Here is a 20,648-nt window from a genome sequence, read left to right as displayed (position 1 = left end):
GCCTTTCTTCCCCTGGCTGCCGGCACCGCCTTCGCTCTGGCCAGAGCCACCTTTTCGCTCCGGCCCAGAGCCACCTTTCCGCCTTCCCACACTGCCCAGAGGCCCGGAGTGGCTGGTGCGGTGCAGAACGCCAAGCGTCCCACCCCGCCCCTGGCTGCACGGCGCCTGCGTATGCAAATTAACCCGCCATCTTTGTTGGGTTAATTTGCATACTCCTGATTGGCTGGTGGGCATCATGAAGGTATGGTCAGTTTGCATCTTATTCTTTTATTAGTGTAGTTAGTGTAGATTTCCCCTGGCTGAGGATCAACCTGCAACCTTGGCACAATGGGATGACATTCCAACCTACTAAGCACCCAGCCAGGGCTCCCCCACCTCCCATTTTAGAGTATAATAATAGTAAAAAATCTTGGAAATATTATTGCTTTCAGATAAAAAAATCCAAGATCAATAAAAACCTCGGACAAAGGGGGTTGTTTCTATGGTTTAACTTTTTTTCTTACAATTTGAGGCTTTGAGGCAGAAAGGAAATTAATCCATTGAAGATGAGGATTTTTATTAGAATTCTTAACAGATCACTTATACTATCTGAAATATGCCATTTGAGAAGGAAAAAAGTTGCATATTGGGTTTTAGATTAACTCTAAGAAAAGCTGGGTTTGCCATTTAAAATATTGTGTATTCCAGGGCATAATGCTTTAGACAGTTGAATAATACTTGGTTTCAGAACCTTGTGAACTGCTAACTGATTTGAATGAAAGAGATTTTGGTGTAGCCTCCATCTAGAGTGATAATACCAGGTGCCCTTTATTTAGGGTTTCCTGGTGCCATACATAAGACCAGTCTTGTGGTAGCTTTGGCTAAGATATTCCTTTGTCAATGGAATTATCTAATGCTAGATTGGTCCACCTGAGACTTTTATTTTAAAACCTTTCTGCATTTATCTAAGCAGGCTGGAGAAAATGACTGAATATAATTGTGTGTAAAACAGTCACATTCACAAATTGAACAATTAATGTGTTCAGAGTAACATTTACTTATAGGGAGGAAGTTTTAATAATGTAATATTATGAACTTGCAATAAAGAGTTAAAGAACTCTGTGCTACAGATTTAAACAGGCAAACAAAAAATAGTTTTATTTCAATACCAAGTTAACACGTTAAGCACCCAGCCTGTTTTGTATTCTGGACGGAAAGTATAGTGTCAGTCACTAGTGACTGGGCACTTAACGTGTTTAAATAAGATGTGGTTAGTGCTTGACTTCATACATCAGTGCCTGAGAAATTTTACAAATGTATTTATATTCTACAATCACTCTATTGTTCACATTAAAATCGATGCTGATTTTTAAAAGTAGCAAATGAACATGTAGAAGACACTGGCAAGATCAAAGAAGCTGGGCTAAATCTTAAAATAACTCAAAGAATCAAATTATTTTTAAACAGCTGCTTGTAGCTTTGTTTTTCCATCAATTGAATGCTTTTGATAAGTTGTTTTGGAAGGAAAAGGCTGGCCCATGAGTCAGTACAAAAGAATGGGAGGTTCTGTGCCGATTGGAAAACACTGGAAGGCAATTACACAGCGTTTTCCTCAACAACACCTATCAGGGTGTTTGAGACTTAATAGGATATAGTCAGACCAGGTTTTAGAATTAATAGAGAATGTGAATATGACTGATCTCAAGAGAGAATAGGGCCAGGGTGGGAAGACGTTGAAATGTATAAAAGTTTCATGGTTTGCTTTGGTAAATGAAATTTGCATTAAATCATTATTGGAAATTAAAAGGTATTTTTAAGTTTTTCAAGACTCTTCTTGAGTCTATTGAATATTTTTATTGCTATATAAAATACTAGGGGATGGTAGAATTTGCACAGGTATCTCCTTTCTTCTTTTTCAAACCCCTTTCTCAAAAGCTCGTAACTCTTATTAATCACCTGGGAGTATGCTTCCAGCTTTAGAAAACGTCCATGGGAATTGGTATGGCCTCTGTCTGTGTCCTGTAGTGGCAGCTCACATTCTTTGTTCCAAGAAATGCCTTGTTTTCATGTGTAACATTGGTTTAGAAGGGATTTCAATGGAGGTTATAGAAGAGACTGGTAGGGTTACTTACTAGCTTAAGCAAGAAATCCGTGTCATGATTTGAGATAAAGGATGAAAGGCAGATTGTATAGTTTATTCCTTTGGCCTTTGTAATAGGACATTCCTGGTTGCAAACAAATACATGTATTAAAGCACACAATTTGGCCTATTATCTGTGTGCAATTGCAGTTCAACCTAGCACAGCCTCAGAGTTCTTCAATAGAATTGGAAATGTAGTAGTGATTCTCTGCACATTTTATTGCATCCATTCTCTGTTTTCTTTTTCTCTTGCAATGTTTGCTAGTAGAATTCAGCTATCAAATTGAAAACCCATCTATAGCAACTTTGGTGATTACAAAATAAACTGTGGGTTGTTTCATATTATTTTTCCAAATAGAGCTTCCATCACTTATGTTGTAGGTCTTACAGAATCTTTAATATTTTTAAGACCACCACACAAACAGAATTTTACTGCTTAGAAAGTGTAGAACTATTAACATGGGAAATAAGGAATTTTCCTGATTTACCTCATTTTCTTAGAAAATTACTAATATTCACTATGTTGTTTATAAATGCTAAGGTTTAGGAATACAGCGTTTTCACTTTCCTATGAAATACCAGTTTTAGTACTTCCTTATACAGTGTGCAAATGAATTGCACTTCAGTAAATGATTTTTTTATGCTATAGGCAAAAGAAAATTTAAAAATCAACCTCAAGGCTTGATTTTAGTATATCCTTTATATTTACTCTTCATTCTTTTTTTAAAGTATAAAATATAAGATTTGTTAAAGACTGGTAGTATTTTAAAAATACTTTTTTCGGCTAAGGTAATCCCTGTTCTTATAATTCCTTTTACATGATTATCCTACAGTCATTTCTGTTTCAAAAAACACCTTGTTGCATAATTGCACAAAAGGGTATTTTTATTGCCTTGGAAGGAAACTTGGTTGTGATGTTTGAACTAGAGCTTACCTTTTCATTACATTTATCTTTGGTCTCTGGAAATATTGCTACTCTTTTAATATATGAAATTCTAGGAGCAGTTCATAATATAGCTTCCCCAAAGAGCTTTCTGGTAAGGTCTAATAATAAAAATATCCGTATTGTGAAACATTCTTCTGAATGTACCCCTGGAAGACAAGTTTTGTGTTAACGTCATCTGCCTCCTGATTGCATTTCCCCTTGTTTGAATCAGGGTACCTTCTGGTCCCTTTAAGTAGTGGGGAAAACAGAACACAACTCAGCCAGAGACTTAAGAAAGCATTTTGCCTGAAGTCTCTTTCATTTATTCAGCTGAATCTTTTTTTCTTCTCCTGTTTAATAAGCCAAATTTGAAAAGAACCACTTATACTACAGAATTTTAAAATACACTGTTGTTTTGAGAATGTTATATGCTTTTTACTGGTTGGCCTTTTTATACACCTAGGGTGTTTCATTTTTGTTTTTAATTTAGTACCCTTTCCTAATATGGTTTAAAGAGACAGATGTGGGGTATTCTGTTAGAAGAGCTATGGAAATGTCAGGAGTCCCTTAACGCAAACTACGCAGTGTTGCTGGGAAACCAAAGACAAAATAACCGAGTGTGGGTTCACCTCCTAACGTAGTTATGAAAATCTGAGTCATAAAACTTTTGAGCAATTTCTTTTATTTATTTATTTTTTAATCCTCACCCAAGGATATTTTTTCCACTGATTTTTAGGGAGAGTGGAAGAGAGAGGGAGAGACAGAAATATCTCTGTGAGAGAAACACATTGATTGATTGCCTCCTGCACACTTCCTGACCAGGGCCCGGGCCAGGGAGGAGCCTACAACCGTGGTACATGCCCTTGACCGAAATTGAACCCAGGACCCTTTGGTCCGCAGTCCGATGCTCTATCCACTGAGCAAAATGGGTTAGGGCTTGAGCATTTTCTTTGTAAACCATGTTTGGGTTGTCAGGGAGGGAGTGTTGTGTGTGGCCTTCGGCCTTGTATATAGTGACTAAGATGAAACTAAACGTATGTTAGCCAGACTGATGGACAGTGCTGCTGAAAGGTAGCTTCTCCACATGCTTCCGTGTACAGTGTTATTCAGCCTTGGCAGGTTTTGATTTTTGAATACGGACAAGAAAGTTTCCCTAGTAAGACCACTAAAATGATGAGTAGACATTTCATTTTTGCTTTGAAATAATTGCATTTTAGGCCCTAAAGTAGCAACTAAATGTCAAATTGAGGCTGGTGGCCACTATGCTGTACAAATACCACTATTTTGTGTTGCTTACCAGGCCCTGGCTCCTTTACACACATTATCGTTAATTGTCACAACACATCTCTTCCAAGTCCATGGTATTTTCATCTTACAGATAACAAACGAAGGTTAAAAAATGTGAAATAGCTTGCCTAGTGTCACATAAGTCATAGGTGGCAGGGCTGGAAGTCGAACCCAGGTCTGTCTAAATTAAAAACCTACATTCTCTTTGCTGTTTTATGCTACCACTTAAATTACTAAAACATACACTACGAATCTTTGCCCCAGCATATCTTCCTTTTATTATTATTATTATTATTATTATTTTTAATGAGGGGCTGAACATAGTTGAAGGAGAAACAGGAGCCCAACTGGACCCAGACCTTTGCCTCTGTTTTCTAGGGGCTAATGTAGATTAGATTGATTTTTCTTTCCTCATACGCCATCACAGCAATATGACGTCCATATTGACCAAAATAACAACTAGGTAAGTAACTGTTCAATTAAAATCTCATATTTGGCCTGGCTTGAGACAGAAACTCCTAATAATTGATTAAAAGTTAAGTAACATTATTTTCATTCTAGTTTTGAGAAGTTGTCAATTTTTAATTAGTTTGTCATGTACATTTCATATGTTCATGTTTTAAAGGAACGTTTTTCAACGAAGTCAAGGCAAAAAGAGGCATGCTTTAAGCAGGGACTATTGTAAATACATTTTAAAGTTTATAAACGAACTATTTATGAAATAGCCATATTCTCATATGAAACAGTATATACACTGGTAGATGAGCCTATCTTTTTTTAGTAGTTTTTATATCCAAAGAAAACTTCTCCTTGTAACTAAATATAAATGACGAGTCAAGGCTAATGTGGGTTTTTAAAGATCAGATTTTGCAGCTCAACTCCTTTAATTTTAGTACAAGCTCTAAATTTAGTTAACTCCAGCATAGCATAAAACTAATCAGATATGCTAGATATTTTGCTTCTGCAGAGTTTAGGGCATTTTGCCTAAATCGTGAGCTTGCCTCTAATTGTGGGGTCTTATTTCCCTTTCAGATATAGAGGACTTAAAATATGCTGCTTTTGGAACCTACGGTAGCAATTTTGCAGTGAGCACACTTACGAGCTATGACTGGTCAGACAGGGATGATGCATCTCAGGGCAGAAAACTCTCTCCATTTGTCCTCTCAGCAGGAAGCAGATCCTCCTCAGCTGCCTCAGTTCTACAAAAGAAAGAGACTTCATTTGGCAGTTCTGAAAACATCACCATGACATCCCTGTCCAAAGTCACGACCTTCGGAAGTGAAGATGCTCTTCCAGAGACTCCCTTCCCAGCTTTTGCCAATTTTAAAGATGCGACTCCTCAGACCAGTGAGCAAAAGGAATATGAAAGCAGGGACTATAAAGATTTCACAAGACAGGACCTACCTACAGCTGAATGGAGCCAAGAGGCCCCATGTCCAAGCCCTCCTTCCAGTGGCACTTCCCACGACACTCCCAAAGAGTGTTCAGATGACTTTGGAGAGTTTCAAAGTGAAAAGCCCAAAATCAGCAAATTTGATTTCTTAGTGGCCAATTCACAAAGCAAAATGAAATCCAGTGAAGAAATGATCAAAAGTGAACTGGCAACCTTTGACCTTTCTGTTCAAGGTGAGTAGCTTTCAACATAGATTTTTATTGTGGTGGTGTTTTTTTTCCCACTGAGGTGTTAGATGTTCTTAGGATAAAAAGTTGGTTTAGCGGGATATAGATTTTCCAGTGTTAGAAATCAGTCTATTACAGATAGCTATAAAAAAAAAAAAGAAGAAGAAGAAAAGTTACCCTGAGACTGACCTGAAGTCAAACCAGTATCCCTCAGATAACTGCTTTTTGGGCTAAACACACAGCCTGTTGTTCATTAGCTTATTTGCTTAGAGGTGTACTGGGTTAAAAGTACCAGAGAAATGGATTTGATCCACTCATGGGCAAGTTAGCTTTGCTTTTGTTCCCTGGCTACATCCTGTATCGTTTAATCCAGAGGCTGCAATGTGGTAGCTGTAGATCTGGATCCAGTCTGCAGACCTGTTTTACTGACTCACAAACAAGGTTTTTCTAATGTGCGAAACAGTTACCAATACGTAAAAATCATGAGATTTCCCAATCTGGATTTCTAGCTTTTCTTAAAAAGTAATATCTGGCAATACTAAGCCCTTTAATTGATGGGGTGTGCTCTCTCCCGTGTCACACGCCCCAGCACTTCCGATCTGCAGCGGACTTAGTCATTTACTTTCCTTGCCTCCTTTCTGAAGACATTTGAGTTTGCCCTTTCTGCTGTGAGCCCACCTTGACAGAAGGGATCATTGATTTCCATTAGATTGAGAGAGTATGAAAGAGATTGGTGCAATTCCATAACTAAGGACTGGAAAAGCAGCACAACTCGGACGCACTGATATTTAGAAAGACACTTTAGGCCTCCAGGCTCTAATGATTCTGCACTTAGAATTTATGCAAGAATTATGATAGATCAGGGAAGAGTAGTGGAGAAAATTAAAGGTGGGGGAACTAAGCAAGAGCGAACAATGGAAAGGATTCAACATGTAGTTTGCCAGACAGAATGAATGAGGTTGGTATTTCTGAATGTCTCATGACATAAACATCTGCAGAAGAGGGTCACGTTAGCAAGAGCCTCGGCTTGCACTAAGCTGAGTCATCAAAACCTTTAACTGTGCCATCTACTTCTCCCAGGATCACACAAGAGGAGTTTGAGCCTTGGTGATAAAGAAATAAGCCGTTCTTCTCCTTCTCCGGCTTTGGAGCAGCCTTTCAGAGACCGTTCCAACACTCTGAGTGAGAAGCCCGCTCTGCCTGTCATCCGTGACAAGTACAAAGATCTGACAGGAGAGGTGGAGGTGAGCGGGGTAGTGTCCCACAGGGGCCAGGTAAAGGACCGGCTGAGCACGGAGGGCCCCGAGAAAAAAGGCTTGCAGCTTTCATATGTGACACGAGGGGCAGAGAGTCGCAAGGCAACAGACGTAAAATATGCAACTAAAGTGAGAGAATGGTGACATTAGCCCTGGATGAAAATACCTCCCAGATATGGCAGGCACTGAAAGTAGGTCATGACCTGAAAACCAGAATTATTCATGGGACTGCACAAGGGGGGACACGTTTAAGGAAATTCTTTTTGAGCACTTAGATTTTATTTTAGTGAATGTTAAAACATCAAAATTGGAGAAGGGGGAAATGTTATGAATCTTCTAAGTTTCCTGTACCTTGTTCCCATGCTTTCTTCCTCGTTCAGCCAACTCTTAACCATTCTCCCCCAACTCCTGTCATCATATACAAGCACGTATGCATGTACACACACACTCACACTCACACAGAATTGTAACTGTCATTTGACATGGGCTCTTGTACTAGACATCTGTGTGGTGAGTACCTGTGAAGAAGTTTATGCTGTCACTAGAAAAATGAGACGACATTTGCAGAGGGGAGCAGTCACAAAACATTTTCCTCAGATCCACAAGGCATGTGCTTTGAAGTTACATTTATTAATAATTTAAAATAGTCATTAGTGGGTTCGTAAGAGAAACTGTGCTTGAACTAGAGTGATTTTAATAAAAAATGAAAATCTTCCAGTGCCTTCTGGATTGACAATTATAGAGAATTTCAGACTTGCCCTTTTAACTCAGTTCTTTTTGTGAAATTCACAGGAGAATGAGAGATATGCATATGAATGGCAGAGGTGCCTGGGGCGGGCCCTGGAAGTGAGTATGGCACTTTTGTGGTGTTCACCTATCTGTAAGCTCTGTCTTGTGTCATCTTGCTTCCTCTTTAGTTCTTTTGAATGGACAAAGGCAAAGTTAAAGAGAGCCCTACCTTGATTGCCTTGTGCAAAGTGAAGCTCTGTGGAAAGTCATACATCTTTTTTTTTTTTAATACATATTTTTATTGATTTCAGATAGAGGAAAGGGGAGAGAGAGAGAAACATCAATGATGAGAGAGAATCATCAATCAACTGCCTCCTGTACCCCCCTCCCGGGGATCGAGGCCACACCCTGGGCATGTGTCCTGACTGGGAATCGAACCATGACCTCCTGGTTCATGGATTGATGCTCAATCACTGAGCCACACTGGCTGGGAAAACGTCATACATCTTAAGTGAGACTTCTTTTACATTTTTAATAGCAGACACTGGCTCATTTGTCAGTTGTGCCCTCATCTGTGTTTAAAAAAATAACAAACTGATATCGTTAACTCTGCCTAAATTAATATTTTAGCTAAAGAACCTCTATCTTTCCACTTCCAAAGAAATGGAGGGTTCTTTCTCCAAGGTTAAAATGAAATTCTCAGGTTTGTTTTAGCATAGTCATGTACATACATCAGTTAGTCATGCTTTTTCACACCTCTTGGCTTGGGTTTTCTACTAATAGTAAATTGATTTGCAATGACTTTTCTTAATTATGTAAGGTGATGTGATTTCATTTCTTGTAGGTCATTAAGAAAGCAAATGATACCTTAAATGGAATCAGTAGTAGTTCTGTGTGCACAGAAGTAATTCAGTCAGCTCAAGGCATGGAATATTTATTAGGTATGTTCTTTTATACTTATTCAAAATCATGACACTTTGAAATATTTCCAGTTTTCCCTTACATTTAGTTTAGTTTAGTTTAGGTCTCTCAAGTTACATATGACTTTATTAAGTAGCATCTGCATTTGTAGATAAGATATGTCATAGGCAGAAATGATTATTTGACTATTTGACTTAAGTTCTCTATGGCCACACTTGCCAGTCCTGGTTATAACATAATAGCAACAATGTAAAATTATATCTGTGTTACTGGTTTATCAAAGAGTCTGAACAAGGTGATACATTAAAACGAAATCATTGGGTCTCCAGTCAGTGCCTCTCTTTGCTCTGTCAATTCTTTTCTCTACCACTTAATAACATCACCGATTCCTTAACTTCCTGGCCACCTTCACCTATTAAAAATCCCAGTCCAACCTGAAACCTCAAACTCTGTTCATTTCAGTGTTCCTCCTGCCCCAAGCTCAGGCTTAGCCTGTGGCCAAGAGCCACAGGCACTGGACCCTAATCTTTTTCAGATCTTTACTCACATGTCACCTTCTAAATGAGGTCTTCTCTGGCCCCCCTTACTCAACTGTATCCCCTCTGTCCACCCTGGCACTTCCTGTCCCTTCCCTTGCTTGATTTTCTCCCTAGCCTTATCACCTTTAATATCTTATATATTTTAGTTATCGTTCTTGTTCATTATCCGTCTCCCTCCACTAGAAGGAACCTCCAAGTAGGGAAGGATTTTGGCCTGTTTTGTTCACTGCTTTGTCTCCAACAGCTAGATTAGTGCCTGACACATTAGTCACTGAAGAGTATTTGCTGGGTGAATGGATAGTGAAGGGATGTAGTTTCTCCTTTGCCCCTGCCACCTCACTCTAGTTCTTCTTTCCCACCCAGACAGGCATAATTCTACTGCATAAACAGATGTTCACCAGGGCTGCCTGTCTTTCCTTCGAATACTTTCTAGTATCTATGAAAGATTGTCTTAGAAGTCCCCTCACTTGGCTTAGAGCAGTGGTCGGCAAACTGCAGCTCGCGAGCTGCGGTTTGCCGCTCTGTTGACTAATGAGTTTGCCGACCACTGGGATAGGGGCTTAATCACAAGGAACAACAATAGCCTGTAATTATTGGAATCGAGAGTCTAGGTCAGTGATTGGCAAACTCATTAGTCAACAGAGCAGCAAACTGCGGCTCGCGAGCCGCAGTTTGCTGACCACTGGCTTAGGGTGGACAATAATTCCTGCCCTTCCCCTGGGAAAGGAAGAGGACAAGCCATAGGGCTGATAATATACCACTGAAGACCCCTCAGGAGTTCTCCAGTTCTCTCTCATAGAAGCTGGGATAAGGTTTGGGGACGTGTCTGGTGCCTCTCCTTAGAATACAGAGATACTTGGCACCTATCATCCGTACACAGAAACCATAAGAAAAGAATGGTTCTGAAGTCTGTTAAGTGTATAAAAGATACATGAAACCACAGATTGTAAATCAGTGGGCATTCATAGGAGTAAGATAGTTCTTAATTAGTTTGTGATGATATTGACAGAGTCTTTTTAACTTTTAATATTCCCATTTTCAGTGAGTTTAATGGTATTTCCCAAATTCAAACAGATGGACTCATAAAAAATTCGAGAAAAAACAATAGTTATACTTGCATAATACCTACTGTTCTATGGACACTGTTCTAAGCCTTTTATAGTATTAACCAATTTAATCCCTTCAGCCATCCTTTGTGGAGGTGCTATTATTAACCCAGTTTTACAGATGAGGAAATTGATGCATAGAGAGGTTATGTGACTTGCCCAAGGTTACACAGTTAGTAAGTGACAGAGCTGGGATTTGAATCCAAGCAGAGTTGCTCTAGAGTTTATGCTCTTACCAGTCAGTTATACTGAAGCATTGAGAGATGGTTGGTCCCAAGAGATAGTACATTCACTCTGTCCAGATATAGTCCTTATTTCCAACTCAGGTAACAACAAGCAGTACTGCTCTTGATACACTTCCAGCACCTAACTCTCTACTCTCTCACCCTGTCAGGTGTTGTTGAAGTGTACAGGGTGACCAAACGTGTGGAGCTGGGGATAAAAGCCACCGCAGTGTGCAGTGAGAAACTGCAGCAGTTGCTTAAGGACATCGATAAAGTGTGGAATAACCTAATCGGCTTCATGTCACTTGCCACACTCACGGTAAGCCCATTCGACAATTCAAGTTGCTTTCCTTTCCAGAAACCTAAGTTGTAAAGCAGAGTGTACGTTCCTATGACGACACTTATTGGAAGATGAAGGTGCCTACTGTATCATATTATGTTAAAGGAAGGACAGAACATTTGTGCAATTGGTTCGATAGTACCGGGTTAGCTTATGGAAAACATTCATTCTTAACCCATCCTCTTAATTCACGTATGTGAATGAATGTTAAGAATGAATGAATGTTAAGAATGAATGTTTTCATATACATACATACATTATATAATACATTAATTATATAATATATATAATATATATAATGTAAACATACATTATATAATATATATAATGTATGTATGTATATGTATTTTGCAAAGCTTTGGTTTGAGTTCCTTCCTTTGCATTTCTAACCCTAACCCCGGACAATATGTCTTAAACAGCAAATTCTCTCCCCAGTGTTATATTGCTTCTGTTTGTAATATTAAATTCTTAAAGAGCTTAAATCATGTCCAAAATCTCTATTGTTCCTTTGGACCATTTTTCAATTTATAACCTAAAATCATACAGTTTGGGTAATTATTTTTTTTTAAATTCTATTCTGACCAATACAATAAGAAATGAAGTATACATATTTGAAAATAAGAGATAAATTACATTTATTTGGTGATATGAAATACTTCTAGAAATATGAATTCAAGAGATTAAATTTAATGAGTTTGGCAAAAATTTGTGGCATTCTTACATACTAATAATAGTTGGAAAATAAAGAAATGGAAAGCTCACTTTTTTTTTTTTTTTTTTAATCCTCACCCGAGGATATTTTTCCATTGATTTTTAGAGAGTGGAAGAGAGAGGGAAAGACAGAGAGCAATATTGATGTGAGAAAAACTCATCGATTGGTTGCCTCCTACAATTCGCCTGGGCTGGGGAGGAGCCTGCAACCGAGGTTGGTGCCCTTGACTGGAATCAAACCCAGGACCTTTGGGTCCGCAGGCCGACGCTGTATCCACTGAGCCCAATGGCTAGGGAAAAAATTCACTTTTTTAAATGTACTGAACCATTCAGGCCTTTTTTACTTTTGACCACATAGAGTTACTGGTTAATTTGTTTTATACCTTACCAATCTCTTCTGCATACCACTACTAGACATTTCTTTCTGAAATGTAAATCCGATTGTGTTATTTACTAGTAAGTCCCAGATAGGACTGTTACTCTCCTGGCCTCCAGTCAACTGAAGATCACACAGGCTCTTTGATTCCACTATTATCCTCGGTATAACACATATTCTTTTGTGCTGCTTTTCCTCGCGAAATAAGCAGTGAATTTCAGAGTATTTACTTCCTATTGCTGTGGCATATCAGAAGTTTAATTTTAATAATGATGGCATTTTATTTTGCCAGTCTACATAGTGTTGTGAGACAGAACCTTCATCATGTTCTGCATGGCTATCCTCGGCTGACAAAGTAGATGTGGTTGGTAGAAGAATGCCCTTCCCCCAAAGATTCCCACGTCCTAATCCCCAGAACTTGTGAATTTGTTACCTTAAGTGGTAAAAGGGACTTTACAGATGGGATTGAGTTAAGGATCTTTGGATGGGGAACTTAGCCTGGATAACGTGGGTGGCCCAGTGTCATCACAGGGATCCTTCTGAGAGGAACGAAGGAGAGTGAGAATGAGAAAAAGATACATGACAATCGAAGCAGAAAAAGAAAGATTGGCAGGTGCTGTGCTATTGGCTTTGAAGATGGAAGATGGGGCCATGATTTAGGGAATATATAGGCAGGCTCTAGAAATGGAAAAGGCAACGAAATAGATTCTCCCCCAGAATTCTAGAGGGAATGCAGCATTGCCAAGCCATTTTAGAATTCTGACCTCCAGAACTTTTAGAGAATAAGTATATGTTGTTTTAAGTGACTAAATTTGTGTTAATTTGTTATAGTGGCAATTAGGGGAAATTAAACGAAACATTGTGGCCAAGAATGGTTACATTGTAACCGAAACCAAAAGTCTGGAATTGTTTGTGGAATCTGTCTAGAATAGATCACTCTTTGTATCAGTCAAATTAGCCTAGGTTATGCTACAGTTAACAAACCAGACCCTCCTTGATCTTAGCGATGTAAGACAACAAAGCTTTATTTATTGTTCCTGCTAACATGCCTGTCTCAAGTTGGAGGGTTCTCTGTGCTGTGTTCTTTTCATTCAGGAACCTAGGCTGACAGACCCTCCACCATGTGGAATATAGCTGGTCACCATGGGAAGGTGAAGGGAACATCACAAATAGCACGTTGGTCTTAAAGGCTTCCTTCCAGAAGTGACACACGGAACTTGTGCTCACAGTCTATTGACCGTGGCAGGTTGCACAGCCACGGCTAATTTAAGGGAAGGAGAGTGAGAATATTTGTGAACAGTAATTACTACCAAAGCCTTCTTCTTGGACATCATTTTAGCAGTTCATCATTGCTAAAGATTGAGGATTGTATTTCCCAGTCTGGCTCTGGGACTTGTCAATGTATAGCTGAACTTTTTAAAAATCTTACTAAATGAAATACTTCCAAATTAAAGTAAATGATGTTTTAATTAAGGTGGCCTGAATCATTATTTTGCTTTGGTGTTGGATTTGAGTGTTTTGTTTCTTTTCGTTGTTATTCAAGTGTTTTTCTTAGTTGAGGAATAATTTACATAAAATGAAATGCACAGATCTTAAATGTATAGTTAGATCAGTTTTGACAAATGCATACAGCAGTGTATCCTACACCCCATCAATATATGGAGTATTTTCATCATCCTCTAAAGTTCTATCTTGCCCTTCTCAGTCAGTTCCCTGATCTGATTCCAAAACATCCAGTGATCAGTTTTCCCTAGATTTCTATCACCATAGATGTACTTCTTCTAGAACTTTATATAAATGAACTTAAGGTAGTATATACGTTCTTGTGTCTGGCTTCTTTTGCATAGCATATTGTAAAAATTCATCTTTGTTGTTGTGTGCCAATTTGATTTTTTTTTTACCACTGAGTAATATTCCATTGTATTAATATAATGTTTCTTTTTAATCCATTGTTTATAGACACATGCTAATTCCAATTTGGGCTAATATGAAAAGAGCTGCTATGAACACTTTTTGTTAACAGGTTTTCATTTCTCGGATAAATATGAGTGGAATTGCAAGTTCATATAGTAGATATATATTTTAACTTTTAAGAAATTAACAGCTGCCCTAACCGGTTTGGTTCAGTGGATGGAGTGTTGGCCTGCGGACTGAAGGGTCCCGGGTTTGATTCCAGTCAAGGGCATGTATTTTTTAATATATTTTTAAATATATTTTATTTTTTACAGAGAGGAAAGGAGAGGGATAGAGAGTTAGAAACATCCATGAGAGAGAAACATCCATCAGCTACCTCCTGCACACCCCCTACTGGGGATGTGCCTGAAACCAAGGTACATGCCCTTGACCGAATCAAACCCGGGACCCTTCAGTCCGCAGGCCGATGCTCTATCCACTGAGCCAAACCAGCCAGGGCAGGGCTCTACTTACTAGCTGTTGTTAGATTTACTCTCTAGCTGGTAACTTTCAGGTCTCTCCCCCTCGAACACTAGGACTGTATATCCATCTGCCTGCTTATATAACGTCAGAACTTGGCTGTCCCATAGGCAGCTCACACTGAGCTCTTCTCCCTCCCATCCTCCATTCCCAACCCTGGTTCTGCTCTCACATACCTTATTATGGTGAATCCTCTCAGTTGCCTACGCCTCCCCACTCCTTGCACACTAAAGGTCACCCAGTCCTGTTGACTCTACTGCTTTACTAGATTTTTCATGTGCCCATTTCTCTCCACTCCCCACTGTTGCGACCTTAGTTCAGACCTTCCATGTCTGGGTCCTGGAGTGCTACAACAGCCTTGTAACTGAGGCCTATACCTTGAAAATTGCCTCCCCCGATTCACTGCCTGCACTGCAACCAGAGGGATATGTCCATAATACACACCGGAATTTGTCATGATCCAGTTAGAACCCTAACGTCTTCCCGGGATAAAGCCTCAACCCCGTATTTTCCTTTCAAGGCCTCACATTCCAGTTCCATCTCTTACCTCTTTCATAAGTTTGGCTCCCAACACCTAGGTTTCTCCCCATACCCAATCTTTTGCTAAGATCCTTTGCCTCGCCTGCTTGTTCTACATAGAATAAACATCCTTCCCTCCCTACTCATCCATTCCATTCCCTTCACCTAGCAAAGTATATCCATCAGGACTCAGCCAAGTTGTTTCTAAGTTCTGGGAAGAGATCTCTGCCATCAGGCTGCTTTCCCCTGGGGTTGGAGTAAGTCCCCTGCCCTGTGTGCCCTGTCACTCCGTACTTACCCTAGTAGGGCTTTCATCACTTGTGTTGCCTGAGACCCACCGGCCCCCACCCTATACTGAGTTCTCAGAGGACAGAGACCGTTTTTTTCCCCCTCGTGCTAGCATCCCTACTGAAACATGCAGGTACTCAGTCAATGTTTGGGAAATGGTGTAATTGTATTGGTGGTATTAGAGAGCTTACCTAATTTGCTGTTGGACCTATTGGGGATGGGTAATCATTGGAGTGAAGCTAAAAGCATTTGGAATTGCCAGGTTCTCACCCATTTGTCTTGTTTTCACAGCCCGATGAAAATTCACTGGATTTTTCCTCTTGTATGTTGCGGCCTGGTATTAAAAATGCTCAGGAACTTGCTTGTGGGGTGTGCCTGTTAAATGTGGACTCCAGGAGCCGGGTAAGTCACATGCCTTCCCCGGCAGATGGCCAAGTGCTTTCCTAACATGACCTGGGGGACAACCCCATTTAGACCACGTCACTACAAGGGCCATGCCCAGGTGGCAGGGATTTTATGAAAGCCCTGAAATCTGACCAGAGAAATAGACATATTTTCAGAAAAGCAGTGGGGAAGCTGTTGATGGAACGCGTGCAGTTCTTCCCTTTCTAGGGAACATGCTTTTGCATTGTGCCTGCAGCACCCTGTGCACAGTGGGGTGGTAAAGAGAACAGGTTTGGATTTGTTTGCAGGCAAGAGGCTCTGTTCTGGGAATTTTGTTGACCTTAAGGTTTCAACGATGTCAAGGATTTGTTTGCAGGCAAGAGGCTCTGTTCTGGGAATTTTGTTGACCTTATGGTTTCAACGTTATTTCAGAAAGAAGAGAAGCCTTCAGAGGAACATCCTAAAAAAGTATGAACCAGTTCCACATTATCTTAGCATCTACATCTAATTTTCAGTCTGGAAGGCAAATCAGATGATTCCACTGCCATCCTGACCCATTCCAATCATGAATCTTTACTGAGTCACCTTTGTTCCCATAATGTTTGACTTAATCAACCAACCGTGTGGATCCACTTCCATCTTGTTTGCATGCTTGTGTATCATGATTGGCTTCTGGTGTTGTGGTTATTTTTCTGTGATGAGTAGGGTAACAGAATGAGCAGCTTCTGAAAGACTGAAAGCTATAGTGACACATAATGAGATCAAAGAACTTCAGGATTTGGCCATTATCAGACACACACAAAAAATTGTTTGGGTTTTAGAGTTTTATTTATTTATTTATAATGCTTTAAAAAGCACCCTGGGACATGATGTGGTTAGGATTGGCTAGCTGTAACTCACCTATAAGCCTTATTTATCCAGAAATAATTCTTATATGTTTAATATCTTCATTTTTTATGAACCCTGTCCCTATTTGGACTTTTTAATTATGTTGATTCAGTTACCAGGTCCCAATGGCATTAGACCCTAAGAGTTTATAATCTTTTGTTTTCTTTCATGATAGGACGGTAATTAGCCACAGAAACTTAAGGGATTACATGTGATAGTCAGATGCCAGCCTTTATCCCTTCAGCACAATGAGGGATAAAAATTAGCCACAGCCCTTGGCTATGTTAGTTCCCTGTATCATGACACCTTTCCTCCCAATCCCCTAGACCAGTGGTCGGCAAACCGCGGCTCGCGAGCCACATGTGGCTCTTTGGCCCCTTGAGTTTTTAGCAAAGGCCAGCTTACGAGTACCCTAATTAGGTTAATAACAATGTACCTACCTATATAGTTTAAGTTTAAAAAATTTGGCTCTCAAGAGAAATTTCATTCGTTGTACTGTTGATATTTGGCTCTGTTGACTGAGTTTGCTGACCACTGCCCTAGACTCTGCCTTTTCTGTGACAGATTTGGTCTTCTTTTGCTGAAACTGGGTTTAATGGTAAAGATACTTTTATACCTTTAATTAGCAGCAATAACTTTCTCACCTGAATTTTTGTAGCTACCTGCTCAGCTTTTGTATGTGTGCCAGTTTGGCTTTGGCCTCTGTGACTTGGTGAAGTGTGCATGCTAGTTGCTGCTCAGCTCTTAGGAGAAGCCTGACTTGCTGCACATGTCTGTTTATTTCTGGCAGGCATTCAACTCAGACACAGATAATTTCAAGCTGGCATATGGAGGACACCAGTATCATGCCAGCTGTGCCAACTTCTGGATCAATTGTGTTGAACCAAAACCTCCTGGCCTCATCCTGCCTGATTTGCTCTGAAAAGCTCCTCTATGAAGTACCAACTGGGTGGTGGTGGTGGTTTTTCATCACCCCCATGGGTGACAGGGACCAATGAACAGAATGCAAGTACTGCAAAGTTCACCTCTATGAATTAAATGAAGAATTCCTCAAGAGGTGGGCGGGGGAAAACTGCGCAAGTTCCTAGTCATTCCCACAGAGGACCTCTGTCCCCTGGTTCCCACTGCGTCTTTGGGATTTGTGGTGAAATTGCCCTATCCAAACTGCATGTGGCACCAGAAGTTGCTAACTTATCACTAGTTCTTTTAAGATGTTTTCAAATATGGACCACAGTAATTTGCTGCTGCAGTATTGAAACTGTGAAGAATTGTCATTTGAAGAAAAATTGTTGTAGGACTGGAATTGGCAAGAATGTGTTGAGCCAGAGCTTATTTATATCTAGAACACTTACTGTCCTGTGAAGTAGAGTGCATTTAGTGTGTTATTTGAAATGAATAAAGAGGGGAAATTGTGATTAAACTGATGTTCTTTTTCTAAAAAAAATTGTCTCCATTGAACAAGGGCATGTAGGTAAGTGCAGATTTACCAACTTTGCTGATGCAACTGAACCAATTAACCAATTCTCTTCTCCTTGCATTCATTTCTAAAACTATCAACTTTCAAGAAGACTTTGCAGTGGAGAAAGTTCATTTTGACAGAGGCCCAAATCCTTGAGTATCAGAATGATATCCTTCCCGTTAGGGGCCTTCGCTGCAAACCTTCAATTTTACCTCATGACTGTGAACGTGGTATTTTTTTCAGACGAGATTTGGAAAGGCAGCTGAATGAAATCTTTTTGCAGTGGTCTCTGTCCAGATTTCCAAAAATGACTGCCTATGTACCAGTACTGCCTGACCTTGCAGTATCTACGTGAGAGACCTGAAAATTTAGGGTTAGAAGGTGGAATTCCTGGCCTTGAGAGGTGAATGTGATGTGCATTTATGGTAAAGGTAATGGAACTTAGAAATAGTGGAAGAAAATTATTCAAAAACAGCACTGAATTTTAGAAGGAAAAAGCTCATGCTATTGTAGGGGATTGTCTTTGCCACTGAAACTAATACATCAAGTCAGGGGGGAAAGCCAAGTGGTTAGGACTGTCATTCCTAGGACGAACATGCCAATCTAGGACACACATTTCTAAGGTGTTAATTATGTGCTTTATGAAGAGATTTTGAGTCTTTTATGTTTCACTTTGTATGACTTGTGCTGTCTGACCTAGACTTTTTATTTGTAATTGAAAAATTTGGTTTTGCCAATATAATTGCCGCCTTACATAATTAACTAGATTACTTTCCCTTCTCAGGGCAGAACTTGAGGAATTGTTTTGTTCCATCTTACACATTTACCTCCATCCTCTCCAGAAAAGGTATGCAACATTTCCATGAACAGCAGTCGACGCTTCTGCTTTTACCTTGCTGTGCATCAGAATGTAGAGAAGTGTTGATGAGGTAAGTCTGTTTTTCTCATTTGCTCCAGTTGATGCCATCTCCAGCTAAGGACTGAGACAGCTGTCTGAATTGTTACTACCTTCAGAGCCTTTGCCCTCCACGGGGCTAGTGGAGTGCCAGTAACAACACATGTGGACCAGTTTGTAGCAGGCTTTTCCTGAGGCTTCTGTGCTCCAATTCAGCCTGAGCAGCCCCTAGAGTTTCAGATGGCACCTAAATTCAAGCAGGCTTCTGATTGGTCTTGTACATTCCATAACAAAATCTACCTTTGCTATAAGAATATCGCCCAGTTTGACAGAATTTACATTGCTGAGACTTTTTTTCTTAAATGCTATATGTATTATTATTTTCACAATGGCCTTTATCAGTAACATTTTTTAAAGTATGCTAACTAGATTGGTTCCCATTCCCAGGTATATTCCAGAATGCCTCAGATAAAATTCTATGTATTACTGCTGACCTTATCAAGTATGGTAGATTTAGTCACTCCATGGGAAATTGCAAGAGGAAAATACAGCAAGCACCAACAAAAAGCCTTTGCTATGAAAAGTATTCATTACTGTCATATCTATGTAATAGTAGAAATGTTTTATTAGATACCACCAAGGACTTGGGGAGTGTGGATACCATTGTGTTGATGTATGCATTTATTAAAATGACTCAACATTGCCTTCAGCCTCACCTCAGCTCGTTAGCCAAGAGCCGTGTCCTTGGAAACAGTAACCACGGTTACTTACTTCCATACTATGTATTGTGCCGACAGCTTCACCCACAGCTTGAGAGGCGATTAATAAGCCCTTTTTTAAACTTGTATTTTGCCTTTAAAAACGTTATGGCATAGTGTTATTTTTGTGTTGATATGCTTAAGGTAGAAGTGAGTATATTAGGATATTATCCATTCTTTATTTTTCCCATGGCACTCTATCTAGGTTGAGTATTTTAAATTGAGTATTTTGTGTACATATACATACTTTTTGTTTCAAGATACCTTCTACTTGCCTTTTATTTAATGACTTGTGTTCTTAAGCTTTGAAAATTATAGTCTTTTTTGTTACAGAAATTTGAAATGCTTGCCCTGCACTGGGGATCACTACAAAGATTCCCCTAACGTCTTGTAGGTTACACATCTTCCTTTAATAGCTGGTCCTAATAAACTCTGACATTTGGATTAGAAAGGTGTTAAACTTCCCTGGGGCTAAGAATGCTCTTAGTTATCACAGTGGTGGTGTTTGCCATGATTTCTGCAGGAAATTTTCCTTAGTTACCAAGAACATATCACTAAGTATTTTCTTACTAGAGTACAATGATTATTTTTGGACATTTATCTAGAGACTACCAGACTTAGTTTGCCTTCATACTAAAGCAGCCATGGCCTCCATAGCCATAATATTGTTTTGTTGTTCTTTTGATTATGTGCTGATGTAGCATTTATGGTTCCTCTGATTTCCCAGAGAGAAACTATTAGCTTTTTTTGAACTTTTCTATTTAGACAATGATGATGTATGTGGTTGTAAAAGTGGGCAAATGATATGAAACAAGAAAAGGTAGAATTTAGATGGAAACCACTGACCAGGTAAAATTTCGAAGATATAATT

At 39.5% G+C, this 20,648-nt stretch overlaps 1 protein-coding gene across 12 annotated transcripts in view; it reads left to right on the top strand.

Annotated features, from left to right (window-relative positions):
- Positions 1-18,381, top strand: part of SYNRG (synergin gamma) — a 58,012-nt gene extending 39,631 nt beyond the window's left edge. For 2 of the 12 annotated variants that reach the window (XM_079798065.1, XM_079798072.1), the window contains exons 16-23: positions 5,364-5,957; positions 7,032-7,195; positions 8,000-8,053; positions 8,781-8,877; positions 10,897-11,045; positions 15,685-15,795; positions 16,210-16,245; positions 17,456-18,379. In XM_079798065.1, coding sequence (XP_079654191.1) covers positions 5,364-5,957; positions 7,032-7,195; positions 8,000-8,053; positions 8,781-8,877; positions 10,897-11,045; positions 15,685-15,795; positions 16,210-16,245; positions 17,456-17,587 — 1,337 coding nt within the window. In that variant the 3' untranslated portion in view covers positions 17,588-18,379. Of the gene's footprint in view, positions 1-5,363; positions 5,958-7,031; positions 7,196-7,999; positions 8,054-8,780; positions 8,878-10,896; positions 11,046-15,684; positions 15,796-16,209; positions 16,246-17,455 lie in introns of all 12 variants that reach the window. The other 10 variants (XM_079798066.1, XM_079798077.1, XM_079798068.1 and 7 more) reach the window with 8 other exon arrangements.
- Positions 18,382-20,648: the final 2,267 nt, after the last annotated feature.

The sequence above is a fragment of the Cnephaeus nilssonii genome, assembly GCF_951640355.1.
Source record: "Cnephaeus nilssonii genome assembly, chromosome: 19".
NCBI lineage: Eukaryota > Metazoa > Chordata > Mammalia > Chiroptera > Vespertilionidae > Cnephaeus > Cnephaeus nilssonii.
This window is presented reverse-complemented; position numbering and strand designations above follow the sequence as displayed.